This window comes from Mycteria americana, chromosome 7 (genome assembly GCF_035582795.1).
Source record: "Mycteria americana isolate JAX WOST 10 ecotype Jacksonville Zoo and Gardens chromosome 7, USCA_MyAme_1.0, whole genome shotgun sequence".
Lineage (NCBI taxonomy): Eukaryota > Metazoa > Chordata > Aves > Ciconiiformes > Ciconiidae > Mycteria > Mycteria americana.
The window spans coordinates 57,305,901-57,320,531 of NC_134371.1; the positions used below are offsets into that span (position 1 = coordinate 57,305,901).

Sequence of the window (14,631 nt, forward strand, 5' to 3'; positions counted from 1 at the left end):
CGTCGGCCGTGGGGCTGCGCCGAGGGGTCGGGGATGCTGCCGCCCGGGCGGGCTGGGGCATGAGACCCGCTGCACAGCGGGCGAGGAGGGTGGTTGGGACACCTCCCGTCTGGGCTGGGGGCTCAGCATGGCTCAGGGAGCCCTGAGCACGCAGCCCTAGCCCTGGAGGGGTGAGTGCCTGCTCCCCAGGAGAGCTGCCACCGGGCAGGGGACTTCAGTGGCCTCTTCGCCATCAAGCCCCACTCCTGAGCAGCTGGGTGGCCACCAAGCAAGCGGCAACGGGGGCACCTTCCTCGCTGTGCTCAGGCTATGTGCCAAAGGAGGTGGTCCCAGCTCCCCCAGACGCTGACCAGCAGGGCGGAGGCGAGATGGCGGGCACAGGCAGGGAGCAGGGGTCCTGAGCCGCCGCTCGCGTGGAACCCTTAGGCAGCCACAGCCTCCGGCTCCGACCCCCGTGGCTGGGACATGCCGGGGATTTTCTGACCAGATTCGAGACACGCTCCAAGGACATGGGACTCCAGGTTTATCTTCTGCTTCTCCTCCCACGGCTGGCAGGTAAATCGCCCCTTTCCCTCTGCCCCAGGGAGCAGCCCCTGCCCCAGGGAGGCTTGGTGGGACGAGGCAGCTGTGGGAGCTCAGTGGCACCATCGGAGCAGGATTTGGAGGGAGGAAACATCCCTTTGTGGTCGGCCATTTGGAGACCTCAGAGGCCGGCAGTGCCCTCCCCTGCCTGCCTCTCCCCGGCACGGGCTGGGGCGTGGGCAGCTTGCAGGAGGAGAGGGGCCCCAGGACCCCCATCCTGCTGCAGGCTTGGCTCATGGCAGGGGGCTGAGCCCATGGGGATCTCCACATGGAGAGTGGAAATGCCCACTGTGCCATCCCCATGGGTCTGCGCCCGACCTGGCTGTGCCCTGGCTGTGCCTCCTGGGCTGGGGGTGGCAAAATGTCCTGGAAAGGGGGTGACATCTGAGTGATGGGGTCTGGCCCTGAGGCTGTGTCCTTGTCCAGCCCTGACGTACCCTCATGCTCCCCCACCCCAGGGGCCATCCTGGACATCACCCTGATTGCCAACGTGCAGAGCCTGTCCCACTCCGACTTCTTCCTCTCCTGCGTCATGGGGGAGCGCGACGTGAGCTACCTGCAGATCGAGCGGGAGAACAAGATTGTGATGACCCACCCCAAGACAGGCTTCCAAAACTACCGCAACCGCAGCAACCACGTCCAGGCCAGGGGCTTCTCCATGGCTGACCTGGTGGGGATCCTCTACTGCCTGGGGCGCACCCCGACCGAGCAAGCCCAGGTGGTCTACGTGCACAACAGCCACAACGGTGAGCGGCTGGGGGGGAGGCGGGCAGTCCCCCCGCCTGCCAGCTGGGTCCACATGGGAGCTACCTGCCCCGTGCTTCACAACCCCAGCACATGGCAGGGGGACAGCAGTGACCCACGGGCTAGGTTTGGGGTCTGCTGGCACCGGTGGGGTGGAGAGGGGAGGGATGTTCAGCTGGAGGAGTGCGGCCGAGCCCTGTGTGCAGGGACAGGTGGCAGCGCGGGCAGCGGCTGGGCTGGGAACGGTGCCCGGCAGCAGGGCAAGGTCCAAGAGGAAGCCGGGCACCCTTGGAGGAGGCGGTGGGGCCTGGAAATCATTAACCAGGGTGGGGGGCAGCCCATGGGAGCTGTGCCAGCCTCGTGCCCCCACCACGGGCTTCCGGGGAGGAGGTAGCACCGGGGAGCATCTCCAGCAGCCTCCCCGGGCACTTGGCGAGCACCACGCCGCAGCGGCACGTTGCCGCTCCGGCGGTGGGGTCTCCACAAGAGGCACTGCCAGGGTGCACCGCAGCGGAGGGCAGCGCTGGGCTCGTGTCCTCTGCTCCCATTTTGGGCCATATAAGCCAAAAGGGCCTCCCCGGGCTGGCCGGTGGTGGGGATGCTGCCCGGGGCAGCGCTCTCCCACACTGCCACCCCCAACCTCCACTTCCCCTGTGCTTGAGACTTCTCAAAACTATTAGAATTGAAATTTTCTGTGATAGTCGTTTGCCTCAGGATGCTGTCTAGCTTTTATTTATAAAGTTTTGGCTAAAACAGTCGAGTTTTTGCTGAGAATGAGATGAGGGGGATACAAGTTTCCCCGCCCATGTTAAAACACAGCTTTAGCATATTGTTTTGCGCAGCTCTAGTATCTCCAGGCTGGGGAACAGAGGCTGCCGGTAGGGTCGAAGCATCCCCCAAGGAGCAGGGACCAGCCTGCGTCCTCAGCCAGAGGCTGGACCCAAAAATGGCAGCGGTCTTATCAGAAACAGAGCCGGCCGGTCTGGGCAAGCCGAGCTGCACAGAGGCACCAAGGGAGGAAGGCAGAGGCACCGGGAGATGGCGTGGGGGGCACGGCCGGCAGCAGGGGGTGAGGTGTGCAACAGGGAGCTCTGCACCCCCAGATAAGTCCTGGGGGAGGTGACAGCTCTGGGGTCCTGTTGGGATGATGGGGCATCCCGTGGGGGGGGGGGTCCCGGCCAGCCCTCCGCTCCTGGGTCACCGTAGCCAGGCCAAAATACCGCTGTGGGAGTTACAAGTGCCAAAAAAGTGGCTTTTTTCCAAGTGCCAAACAAGCTGCTGTTGCTCTGTTTAGTTTAGAGAAGGAGAAGGGGGGAAAAAAAAAGAGGAAGATGGGTCAAAGGAAAAAGTAATAAAAAAAATTCCATCTTTGCAGGGGGAGGGAGGGCTGTGTACAGAACCCACTGGGGAGGCTCGGCGCATATCATCTCTCCTGTTAAGCCCAAGAGCACACCAAATCAGGCCAGGGTGATGAAGCAGCGGGTGGGGAATGCTGCTAGAGGAAAGCTGGCATCTCCCAAAAGGTCATGCACGAAGAACAACACAGAAAGGATGATAAACTTTGGAAGTTTTGCTGTAAAAGCCCAGTAAAACAGACCAAAAAGGTCATGAGGAGCAATTTTGGAAGGGTTTAAACCTGGCAATAACCTATTTTTTAGAATACCCAGAGAGGCCATTGCAGAAAAAAACCAAAAATTCTTATATTTTTGCATCCACGTGCACAACAGAGAAGCTGGGGAAACTTCTCGGGGGTCTGTCTAAAATGCCAGCGCTGATGGCAGGAAGCAGGCGATAAATAGCCCAACAGAGCAGCGCGTCTTTGCCAGGCCAGGCTTGCCGTGAGCAGGGCTGTGCTGCTGCCTGCGGGGCCGGAGCGGAGGTCGGGCAGCAAGGCTGCTCGTGGGACACCAGCCTTTCCTAAAAGCTTTCTGAGTCGGGAGTTACAGGCCTGTAAACCCAAACCGAAACCAGGCAAATTAGTAGAAACGGTAATAAGGAGCAGAATTTGTGGTTATGTGGTACCTGAGGAAGAGGCAGCGTGAGTTTGCAGTGGGAGGGTCTCTGGGGCGGCAGCGGTGAGGATGCTGTGGGTGACGTGGCTGATGCTGTCTGCTCGAGTTTCCAGGGAAAATTAAGAAAATTCCCTTTGAAAGGCTCTTTGGGAGCAACTCTGCACCCAGGGGGTGCAGGGGCAGTCTCTGCATGGGTAAATAACTGACTAAAAGAAAGGGAGCAAGAATAGGAGTTAATTTGTGGTTCTCGTCACGCGGGGAAGTCCCCACCGGTGTGGCACGGGGTCTCCGCAGGGACCTGTGCCACTCATTGTGGTTACAAACAACTGAACAAGCGGCCGTGCCAGCTGCTGTCCCCGAGCTGCCCGGGCAGGGGTGAGCTCTGCGAGGGGCGGAGCGGCCGATAAAATCCAGCATCGGTAAATGCCAAGTGCTGTGCGTGGGGTCGTGTCGGGCTCTCACTCCAGCGAGCGAGACAGAGCGAGACGGGACGGGGGCCACATCTATGTGCCCTTTACGAGGGACTGCAAAGTCCGTGGTAGAAAGATCCCAACTAGAGGGATAATACCTGACTCGGGAAGCTCCTGGGCTGTAAACTGCTGAAGGCAGGAAGGCGAATCTGGGGAATTACCGGGACGCGTGACCTGCGGTGCCCTTCCCCAGACGTCCACGGCATGTGCCGCTTCCTCCCGGCCCCAGGCCTCGCCGGGGCAGGACGCAGGAATGGATGTGCCTTAGCTCCAACCTGGTGTGGCTGTTTTTAGTGTGTGCAAGCTGGCGTGCAGGCAGGCTCCGAGAGCCAGCACCCGCCTGTGCCCTCTTTTGTGTCGGTCCTGGCACGCCCAGGGCTTGGTTTCCCAGGCCTTAATGTATTTATAGCCCCGTTTGTGCTCAAAGCACAAACCCACTCTGGCTGACTCACATTAGTACTCCGAGAGTTCATCGCTGCTGCACGCCCCAACACCTGGGAGATCAGGAAAACAGCCATAAAGGGCCACTGGTCCCGGGGGCTGGCGCGCAGCCCTCCGCACGCCTGCTTCCCCTCGCCGCCCCTCGCCTGCCCCTCGCCACCGCCCTGCTGTCGCTGCTCCGCGCCTCCCGGGCTGGCAGCAAGCAGGGTGCACCGGGCGGATTTCTCCCAGCTGTCGCCTCCCCAGGCTGCTGCCTCCGGCATCCCGCGCTGGGCTGGGGCTGGCAGGCTGGCCGGAGGGCAGGGTGCCCCATCCCGCTCTTTGGTGTCTGCCCACATTTGGGGGCTGGAGGGGCCGGCAAGGGAGCGCCTGTGCCTGCGGAGGCTCGAGGGTTCCCGGCTCCCAGGCGGGGCAACGGGGAGGCGTGTCGTGACATCCCAACAGAAACGCGTGGTGGGTGCTGGGCTGCACCGGGGCTGCGTTTTGGGGTTGCTGCTCTGGGGGTGCCGGCGCAGCCCTTGGGTGCGAGTGCCCTGGGGGGTGACTGCTGCTCAGCCTGCTCCTCCTCCTCCTCCTTCTCCTCCTCCGCAGCCCACCTCTTCCCGGTGAAGGCCACACAGTCCGTGAACGTCGCCGAGCCAGCCACCTTCTCTGCCAGAGTCCTCAAGAGGAAGGAGACGGACGTTATGTGGAAAAGAAATGGCAAGTGGCCCTAGAGCAGGCATGGGGCTGGGGCTGCTCCCAGCCGCTGCCTGGTGCTGGTCCCAGGGGGCATGGGGGGGGCCCGTGTCACCCTCTGCTCCCTTGCAGGCACCTACTACCAGACCACGGACCGGGGCGAGGTGAGTGGCGACCTTGTCACCCTGACGCTCCCCAACGTCAGCGTGAGCGAAAACGGAGTCTACAGTGCCACGTTCATGGGGGACAGCCCTCTGTGGAGTGCCTTCTACCGCCTGATCGTGAGGGGTTAGTGGGCACCCGGCTCCCCAGGACACAGGGACTGGCAGCGGTACCCTGACCCCGGCCCGGTGCGACCCTGCGCCCCTCCGCTCTCTCTGCAGCCTGCCCCGCAAAGAAATGGGGACCATCCTGCGAGAAGGACTGTCCTGACTGTCTGAACGGCGGCATCTGCCACGACCACGTCGGCGAATGCATCTGCCCTCCTGGCTTCATGGGCACCCGCTGCGAGCGAGGTAGGTGCCGGGCTGCCCAGCAGTGTGAGCTGTGCCCAGGGCACGCACAGGATGCCTGGGCTGCACCCCCTGCTGCACCCCCAGACCTGGGCACCGCGGCCAGAAATGCCACGTGCATCCCCGGTGTCTCCCCGCCCGCGACACCCCCTGTTTCTGGAGCAGGGCTGGACCATCCACCTTCTCAGCAGGACACGGCCTCTGTACCTGCTTGGGGTGGCGATACAGGGCTCGGGGCGCCCGAGCCAACGCCATGCCGTGCACAAGCAGCGCATGGGCGAACAGCGGGTGAGGGCAGACCACGCTTGTTTTTCCAGCCTGCCGGGAAGGCCAGTTTGGCCGCAACTGCCAGGAGACGTGCCAGAGAGCCCAGGGCTGCAGGGGGCTGAGTTTCTGCCTGCCGGACCCCTACGGCTGCTCCTGCGCCTCGGGCTGGAGTGGCTCCCGCTGCAGCCAAGGTATGGGGATGTGGGCTTCCATCGCATCACCCATCCAGCCTGGGCTCCGTCCGGGGCCCGTGCAAACCTCTCCCAGCCTGGGAGTCAGCATGGGCTGAGCAGTGCTGCTGCCTGCACCAGCTGCCCACGGTCTCTGCCTCCACGGTCCTGCACCGTGCCGGCCCCACACTGCGGCCGGGGGTAGCAGCGAGCTCTCCTCTTCCCACAGCCTGTCCCCCAGGATACTACGGCCCCGACTGTGCCCTGGGGTGCGCCTGCCGAAATGGAGGCAGCTGTAACCGCTTCAGCGGCTGCATCTGCCCCGCGGGCTGGCACGGGCAGCACTGCGAGAAGTCAGGTGAGGCTGGTGCGGGGCCACAGCGGGTTTCTGTCCCCCACCCTTGGGTGGGCTCTGGCTCCTTCCTCACCGGTGACTGGGAGGGCCGTCAGCTACTGGTCTCACTAGCCAGCTCAGCAGCCCCCCTTGCCTGTAGAAATAGCTCCCAATCCTATGGAAGCCAGGGCGCTGCAAGGGGAGCACCTAGTCTGGCAACCCCAGGATTAGCTGTGCCGAGAGTGTTGCTGAGCCCGGCACGTGGGGTGGGGATCAGGGCTGGACCGCAGCACCCAGCACCAGACCCCCCGGCACCAGGGTCCAGCTGTGGCTGGGACTGGAGAAAGGTGCCAGCCTCTCTCGCACCTGAGGAGGAGCAGGGCCAGCCCTAATGCCGATTTCTCCCTGCCAGACTGGTTCCCCCAGATCATCCAACTGGCCTCGGAGCTGGAGTTCAACCTGGGCTCCGAGCCCGTCATCAGCTGCGTGGCCACTGGCAACCCGCTGCCTGCCAGCGACAGCGTGGAGCTGCGCAAGGCTGACGGCACCGTGCTCAAGGTACCGCCGCTTGCCCGGCGCCCGCTCCCCACCACCCTGTGCCCTTGTCCCTCCTTCATCCCTGCACATCGGCCCCCACCCGCATTGCCGGCTCCCCCAAAAGCACACGTTTGCCCACCAATCTGCTGGGCAGCTTCAGGCCGGCGCAGGGAGCCGGGGGGCTGAGCCGGGGGGCTGACGGCACCCTGTGTGCCCACAGCTCATCAAAGCCATCATCGAGCCGGGGCAGATCACCTGCGAGTTTCAGGTGCAGCGCCTGACGAAGGCAGACACAGGGCTCTGGGAGTGCCGAGTCTCCACAACTGGGGGCCAGGACAGCCGGAAAGTCAAGGTCAACATCCGAGGTGAGGAAGGGGCGGCAGCACGGGTGGGACGAGCTGGGGCTGCTGGGGGAGGCTGACGGCATGGTATGGCAATGCCAACCCCCCTGCTCCACTGGACTGGGTGGCACCCGTTGTGTGCCGCAGTGCCAGCAGACAGGTTTGGGTGGTCATAAAAGACTTCCCTGACAAAGCTGGAAGAAGCCAAGAGGTGGTGGATGTCCCCACACTCTGCTCCTCGTTGCTCCCAGTCCCACTAGTGTCGTTCCCTCCTTCATCCCCAGTGCCACCAGCGCCCCTGAGCCCCCCGCGGCTGCTGGCCAAGCAGAGCCGCCAGCTCGTGGTGTCGCCCGTGGACTGCTTCTCCGGTGACGGACCCATCGTGTCCATCAAGCTGCTCTACAAGCCCAAGGACGACACCTCGGCGTGGTCATCCATTGTGGGTACGTGTTTGCCGGGGGAGGGGGCACACAGGTAGGACCCAGGCAGGAGCAGACGGCTGCCCCAGCCAGTGGGGGTCTGGGGTGGGCAGAGGTCTCCATCCTGGGACCCCTGCAGTGATGCTGGGGAGGGCGCCAGTGGCAGGGCAGAGTGTGGGTCATGGGCATGGCTTTGACACGTCCTCTTGGTCAACAGTCGACAACAGCGAGAACATCACCCTCATGAACCTCCGTCCGGTGACTGCCTACGTTGTCAAGGTGCAGCTGAGCCGGCCGGGGGACGGTGGGGAGGGCAGCAAGGGGCCCGAGGCCATCATGGTGACCGAGTGCCTTGGTGAGCCCCCATATCCCTGACCATCACCCTGACCCTAACATTGACCCTACCCCTAACCTTGCGCATGAGGTTTTGCTGCCTTTTTGTTCCCAGAGCCCACAGTCAAGCCTGTGATTGAAGGCTGGTCCATAGAGGAGAAAAACACACTTCATGTCAACTGGAAATTGCCAAGTAACCACGAGCCAGCACATGGGTTCATCGTCCACCTCTTTGACTCCGCGAGGCGGCTGGTCTGTGAGAAAAACATCACATCCATCTCCGTGCTCTCTGCCCGCATCGGGGACCTGGAGTTCAACAAGGAGTACGGGCTGGAGGTGCTGGTCTACCACTGTGCCAGCCTGGGGCCCCCCTCCGACCTCTACAAGGTCATGATCAACAGCAAAGGTGGGTCTGGCAGCACACAGGGAATTATTACAGGGAATTACAATGATAAATCAGTTATAAATGTAACAGTGACCATCCCCAGGTCCAGCTGCTTCTGTATCCCATCTCTGATAGTGCATGAACAGCTGCTTGGGGGAAAACAGGTCCTCCTTTCCCCACTAGACCCCGCAGCCTCCAGCACCAAGCAGCTGAGAAACATCCTAAGCTGAACATGACATTCAGGTCATCACGAGTGATGCTCACAAACAGAGCTGTCCTCCGTGCCCTTGCCCAAGCCCTGATGGACTTGTCTATACTTGAAGCCTTTACAACAGCCTGTAGCAACAAGTTCCTCAACAGAATTGTACTTTGCATGAAAATACTATTTCCCTTTGGTTCGCTTTAATCCTGCTGCCTGGTAATTTTGCTGGATGGTCACTAGGGCTTGAGGACATCTGCAGCCCCTTCTGGGGGCACATGCACACACACACACATGCAGCCCCCCACGTGGGTGGGAGACCGTGGGGGGGTTGCAGCATCAGCCTGACCAACCTTTCTGGCAGGCAAGGGGGAAGTAGTGCATGAGGCCTTCAGTGAGGCTCGGTGCCAGCCGGAACATGTTGGGGGTGCTGGTGGGTGTCAGGCTTGAAGAATGTGAGGTTTTTCTCCGCTCAGTAATTTTAAGAGCTTTGTGTGATTTGGTGATTGGGGTTAGGGGTGTGGGCAGGCTGGAGAAGGCTCAGGGGAGGCAGTGGGAATAATAAGATGCTGAAAACCTGCCATGTGTGAGGGAAGGTTGAAGAAAGAAAATATCCCAAGAGCTAGTCAATGCAGAGACGTCTAGCTTGATGGTCCTTGAGGCTGGGAGTGTTTGTGGGTGCAGTCCTGCCCTGCTGCTGGAGAGCAGCTCTACCTCCCCCTGCCTCTGCCCAAGCAGGGGCCGGGGGTCCCTGGAGCTCCCTCAAACCTGGCACAGCTCGGGTTGCCACTGCCATCCACGGGGTCTGGTCCTCACACCAGTGCTCAGCTCCCGCAGCACTGGGAGCCCCATCCTGGGCTGACACTCTCCTCTCCTTGTCCCAGGGCCCTCCTCCCCGCGGTCACTCTCAGCAGAGTCTGTGTCCGACACCGCCGTCAGGCTTTCCTGGCAGGTCCCTGAGTACCCCAACGGGGGCATCACCAAGTACATCGTGGAGCTGCAGCAGGTGGGGGGCACCAGCGAGCCCCAGTGGATCGACACCGACAGCGGCGCTGAGACCACCAAGATCGTCGGGGGCCTCAACGCCAGCACCAGCTACCAGTTTCGCGTGCGGGCCAACTCCCACGTCCCGGGGGAGTGGAGCCAGCCCGTGAAAGCCAGGACCCTGGGGGACGGTGAGTAGGGTGTCCCAGCAGGCAGGAGGCTCGTGGCTCTGCTGGAGCTTGGGCTCAGCATCTGGGTCAGCAAAGAGTGACCGGGGTGCTCATGGTAACCTCAGAGAGTGGCTCTGAAGCAGCAGCCCAAACCCAAAACACTTGTGGGCATCTTCAGAAATCCTGCTCCTCCTAGTCCTGATGGGGCAGGGGTGGCATGGTGACAGTATGGCACCACAGAGTGGCTCTGCCTTGGCCGGAGGGTGACGTGGTGTGCGAGGGGCTAAAGGAGTAAGGCAGAGCCGGCACGGAAGGAGCTGGTGGCTGGACCCAGAGCTGGTTGGAGGGTTCAGGAAGTGGCGCGTTCGGTGGTAGGGCCCAGGCAGTGACACCCTCACCCCTGTGCCACCATGGCCCCGGGAGCTTGGGATGCAGCTGTGGTGTCTTCACAGGATCCCAGGGTGCTGGGAGAGGGCTGCCATCTTGGCGTTTGGCCACCGTGCAGCCTGGGCAGGGCTCGGCCATGGACCATGACCCTCCATCCCTCTTTTCGTCAGGAGCGCTGAGCGTGCCACCCAGCCTGGGCAGCCAGAGCACCGAGCAGGCGGGAATAGACCAGCAGCTGCTGTTGGCCATCGTCGGCTCTGTGTCCGTCACCTGCCTCACCATCCTCTTTGCCCTCCTGGCACTTTTCCTCATCAAGAAGAATTTTTTCCACCGGCGCCGCACCTTTACGTACCAGTCTGGCTCGGTGAGTGCTGCCTGCCCCTCCAGGACCGTGCCCCCAGCTCCCCACGTTCCAGCCCGATCCAGGTCACGCTCCGTAGCCTCCAGTCCAGACGCAGCCAGACCTCACTTCCACGTGGAGAGGGTGCGGAGCCCGCCCTTGCCCGCGACGCCTGCCCTGCTGTGCGGGCAGAGGGGTGCCCGGTGCCTCTAACCTCACCCACTCCCGTCTGCCAGGGGGAAGAGACCATCCTGCAGTTCAACTCGGGGACCCTGACCCTGACACGCCGGCCCAAGCCGCAGCCTGAGCCCCTCAGCTACCCCATCCTGGAGTGGGAAGACATCAAGTTTGAGGACATGATCGGGGAGGGCAACTTCGGGCAGGTCATCAGGGCCATGATCAAAAAGGACGGCCTGAAAATGAATGCGGCCATCAAGATGCTGAAAGGTGAGTGGTGCGGGGAGGTGGGTGGGTGGGCTGGGGGTTGTGGCTGCATCCTGGGCCATGCTCAGGGCTGAGAAGGGGCAGGAGCCATCAGCGGAGGAGCAGAGGAAGGGCCCTTGTTGTAGGACTGCGGTGTCCATCCCTGATTTGCTTCCAGAGTTTGCTTCAGAGAACGACCATCGGGACTTTGCCGGGGAGCTGGAGGTGCTGTGCAAACTGGGCCATCACCCAAACATCATCAACTTGCTGGGTGCCTGTGAGAACAAGGGTGAGGACTGTCCCCCTCTCCCCTCTCCCCAGCCCCATGGCCCCTGCCTGGCTGTGTATTCCTCTTTTGCTGGGGAGAGCCCCACGAGCCCAATCTCCTCCTGCCCCCCCAGGCTACCTGTACATCGCCATTGAGTATGCTCCCTACGGAAACCTCCTCGACTTCCTCCGCAAAAGCCGAGTCCTGGAGACGGACCCGGCCTTTGCCAAGGAGCACGGCACTGCCTCCACCCTCACCTCCCAGCAGCTTCTCCAGTTTGCTTCGGACGTGGCCAAGGGAATGCAGTACCTGAGTGAGAAGCAGGTACATCCCCAGCAAGCCGCCCAGAGCACCCTTTCCCCAGGGACCTGGGGATTCCTGAGCAGGGCACAAGACCCCTGGGGCCAGCAGGAGGGAGCATGTGGCTCCTGCTGACTACTGGCCCCTTTCAGTTCATCCACAGGGACCTGGCAGCCAGGAATATCCTGGTGGGAGAAAACCTGGCCTCCAAGATTGCTGACTTTGGCCTCTCCAGAGGGGAGGAGGTCTACGTGAAAAAGACGATGGTGAGGCAGGAACGAAAGCATCTCCATGGGGCCTGCACCGATGCGGTGGGCAGGACCCCCCTCGTCAGCGGGAACGACCCACCATGCCGGGACTGGCTGGGTCATGGCTGCCCTCTGTCCGTGGGGGCATCCCCCCTCCCCTGACGGTCGCTCTCTGTTTCCCCAGGGCCGCTTGCCGGTTCGCTGGATGGCCATCGAGTCCCTAAACTACAGCGTGTACACCACCAAGAGCGATGTGTAAGTCCTGCAAGCAGGGGCACTGGGGCTGGGGCATGGCCACAGCCACCTCCATCCCTCTCCGGGGTGGTCAGTGCAGTGATGCTTTTGCTCTGGGCGCTGCAAGGGCCGGGGGCGATGCTGGTGCATCTCCCTGGGGAGCTGCTGGCTTGGCCTGAGCTCTGGCTGCCCGCTCCGCCCTGGGCTTTGCCCCGTGCCTGTCAGCGGGGCACAGCTGGGGGCTCTGTCACAGCCTCAGCTCCTGCCCTTTCAGGTGGTCGTTTGGCGTCCTGCTCTGGGAGATCGTCAGCTTGGGTAAGGCTCTTCTTTGTCCCTTGCCTCCACTCGGGTCCCTGCAGGTCTGGTCCTCTCACAGCTCTGGAGGGGACACGCAGGGACCGTCCCGCCGCAGCCAGCTGCGTGTCTCTGGCCGCAGGGGGGACGCCATACTGCGGGATGACGTGTGCCGAGCTTTACGAGAAGCTGCCCCAGGGCTACCGCATGGAGAAGCCGCGCAACTGCGACGATGAGGTGTAAGTGGGCAGAGAGCCCCGGCTGATGCGGCACCCGTGTCTCCCTGACCCCACTGCCCCACGGGGCTCCCACCAGCTTGCGGTAGCTCCTGCCTCGTTCCCCTCTGCACTGCAGCTGGGGGATGAGCTGGGGTCCCATGCCCCAAACACCCTTCCTAGGCTTTAGTGTCCCGCCTGCTTCCCCTGTCTGCCTCAAACAGCATTTCTGCTGCCTCTCCCTACCATGCCCGCTGAGCCTCTGCCGGCTCTCTGCCCCCAGGTATGAGCTGATGAGGCAGTGCTGGCGTGACCGCCCCTACGAGCGCCCGCCCTTCGCCCAGATCTCCATGCAGCTCATCCGCATGCTGGAGGCCAGGAAGGTGAGTGGAGGCAGCATCCAGGCTGGGTGCAGGGCACCCACATCACCCCGGCTCAGCAGGAGGGATAACTACCCTGTGCAGGGCTTGTCTGAATGCTGAAGCATCCCTTGGGCTTGGAGGGGGGGCATCCAGCAGCAGAACCTGTGTGACCCCACCACACGTGGGGGTAACCCCAGCATCACTTTTTGGTTGTGGGGAGCTCCATCGCCTCCCTCCTGCGAGCATGCCAGCGGGGATGGGAGGTAGATGGGTGCACTGTCACAAACGACTCCTGACCGAGGTTCCCTTGCAGGCCTACGTGAACATGGCCCTGTTCGAGAACTTCACCTACGCGGGGATCGATGCCACCGCTGAGGAGGCGTGAGGCTGCGCTGGCACCGTACAGAGGGGCAACGCTGGCCCCAGCCTGCTGGGACAGTGCTGGGGGGACGAGGGGCTGCCCGTCCCCACCCTGGGGCCAAGCGGTCAAACGCCAGTGCCCCTTCCCAAGAGTGCCTTCCCTACAGCAGGACTGTGCCATCCCCTCCCTGGCTACCTACCCAGTGTGTGCTGGCCACGCTGGCACACCACCAGCCACCAACATGGTCCCACGCTGCTGGGGGATGCACTGGGATGGCCCCAAGGACAAGTGCCAGCAGGGTGCTTGCAGCAGAGCAGGCAGGAGAGCGGCTCTCCCAGGAGCCAGGGTGCCGCCGCCTGTGCCCACGGACACAAAATGCCCAAGCTTTGGGGTGAGAGGGGAAAGCAGCGACCTGGCAGCTGCCTGCCCTGCAGCTCTCGCTGTGCTCTGGGCCTGAAGTGGTGCCAGCAGGGCTGTGAGCATCGCTGTCGGCGTGGGACGGGGCCGCCCCGGTGGGTGCAAAGGGACAAGGGACAGTGTTGGCTGTGCACAGCCTCCAGCTCTGCGGTAACCCTTCGGAGGTGCCAGCTCTGCCTTACAGACAATAAACATAGTGCAACAGGCAGACGGGTCTGGAGGAAGGGAGGTGGGGTCCCAGCTCTGCCCCCCTGATGGCACCAGGGAACAGGATGTGGGGCCCCGATGGTCTGCTGCTATGGTGGGCACTCCTCAGGATCCTGTCCCTGTTGGGGTCCTCTGATGATCCCCAGGGATGGCCCAGCGCTCCCAGACAAGCCCCAGGTCTCATCATGCTGTGGGGGATGGGTTTTCTTAGTATCCAACTGGGATCTCCCCCACTGCAATTTAGGACTTTGTCCTGTCCCCAAGGGGTACGGAGAACAGACTATGTCCTTCCTCTGCGCAGCCGCCTCTCACATGCTTGAAAACTTTTCCTGCAGCTTCCTCACGGAACGGCCCCGCTCCTCCAGCCGGTCCCCACGGGGCTGTGCAGCTCCACACCCTTCCCACCCCGGCCAGCCGGCGCCTGCCTGCTGCTGTGCCGAGCCGTAGGGTGACTTCCTGCGTCTTGCAAAGGGGCCGCCAGGTTCAACCAGCCTGCTCGAACGCATGCTGCTGGGGCATTTCTCGCGCGTGCCAGTTCCTCGAGGTTCGCCTGGGCTCTGCACTGACCCTCCCGCCGGAGCTCCTGACCCAGGCCGCGGTCCCTCGTCCTGCGCTGCTGCGGTTTGTTATATTGACAGCGGATGAGCTTCACCTCCGTTGGCTTCAGCTTGCTAAGCCCTAGGCATGCCATCCAGCTGCCCATCTAGTCGTCTTCTGTGGTCCATGGGAAGCAAGGGCTGCTCCTGCAGAGCCCGTTATCCCACCCCAAGGCAGATGTGTTTGGCATCTGCCCTTCTGGACAAGAGTCTTTTTTCCCCAGAAGGTGTTTCAACCCTGTCAATACCATTTGGATTTCCCATTCAGGCCTCCAGTGCTCTTTGGTGTTAACTGCAGCCAACAGTAAGCAGCCTCTCTGCCCCATCACTGAGGTCCCCAGCAAAACAGGGACGGGGACTGGCCCTCGCAGGCAGCCTGACGTGTGCCACCTCCTCTGCTG

At 62.6% G+C, this 14,631-nt stretch overlaps 1 protein-coding gene across 1 annotated transcript; it reads left to right on the forward strand.

The window, feature by feature from the left end:
- The first annotated feature begins 475 nt into the window (after window positions 1-475).
- Window positions 476-13,039, forward strand: TIE1 (tyrosine kinase with immunoglobulin like and EGF like domains 1). The gene is made up of 23 exons (XM_075509256.1): window positions 476-555; window positions 1,041-1,328; window positions 4,841-4,951; window positions 5,060-5,215; window positions 5,311-5,442; window positions 5,757-5,897; window positions 6,106-6,234; window positions 6,623-6,768; window positions 6,968-7,112; window positions 7,373-7,531; window positions 7,725-7,862; window positions 7,956-8,246; window positions 9,309-9,599; window positions 10,136-10,449; window positions 10,542-10,752; window positions 10,907-11,017; window positions 11,130-11,320; window positions 11,449-11,562; window positions 11,729-11,799; window positions 12,053-12,093; window positions 12,215-12,311; window positions 12,571-12,670; window positions 12,963-13,039. The coding sequence occupies exons 1-23, from the start codon at window positions 510-512 to the stop codon at window positions 13,032-13,034; spliced, it is 3,495 nt and encodes a 1,164-aa protein (XP_075365371.1). The 5' UTR covers window positions 476-509; the 3' UTR covers window positions 13,035-13,039.
- Window positions 13,040-14,631: the final 1,592 nt, after the last annotated feature.

What these genes read in the sequence shown, in the direction of transcription:
- TIE1 (XM_075509256.1), top strand. Translation starts at nt 510, where the DNA reads ATGGGACTCCAGGTTTATCTTCTGCTTCTCCTCCCACGGCTGGCAG. An exon ending in GGGCACCCGCTGCGAGCGAG is followed by an intron (nt 5,443 to 5,756) that starts GTAGGTGCCGGG and finishes TTGTTTTTCCAG; the next exon opens with CCTGCCGGGAAGGCCAGTTT. An exon ending in GCAGCACTGCGAGAAGTCAG is followed by an intron (nt 6,235 to 6,622) that starts GTGAGGCTGGTG and finishes TCTCCCTGCCAG; the next exon opens with ACTGGTTCCCCCAGATCATC.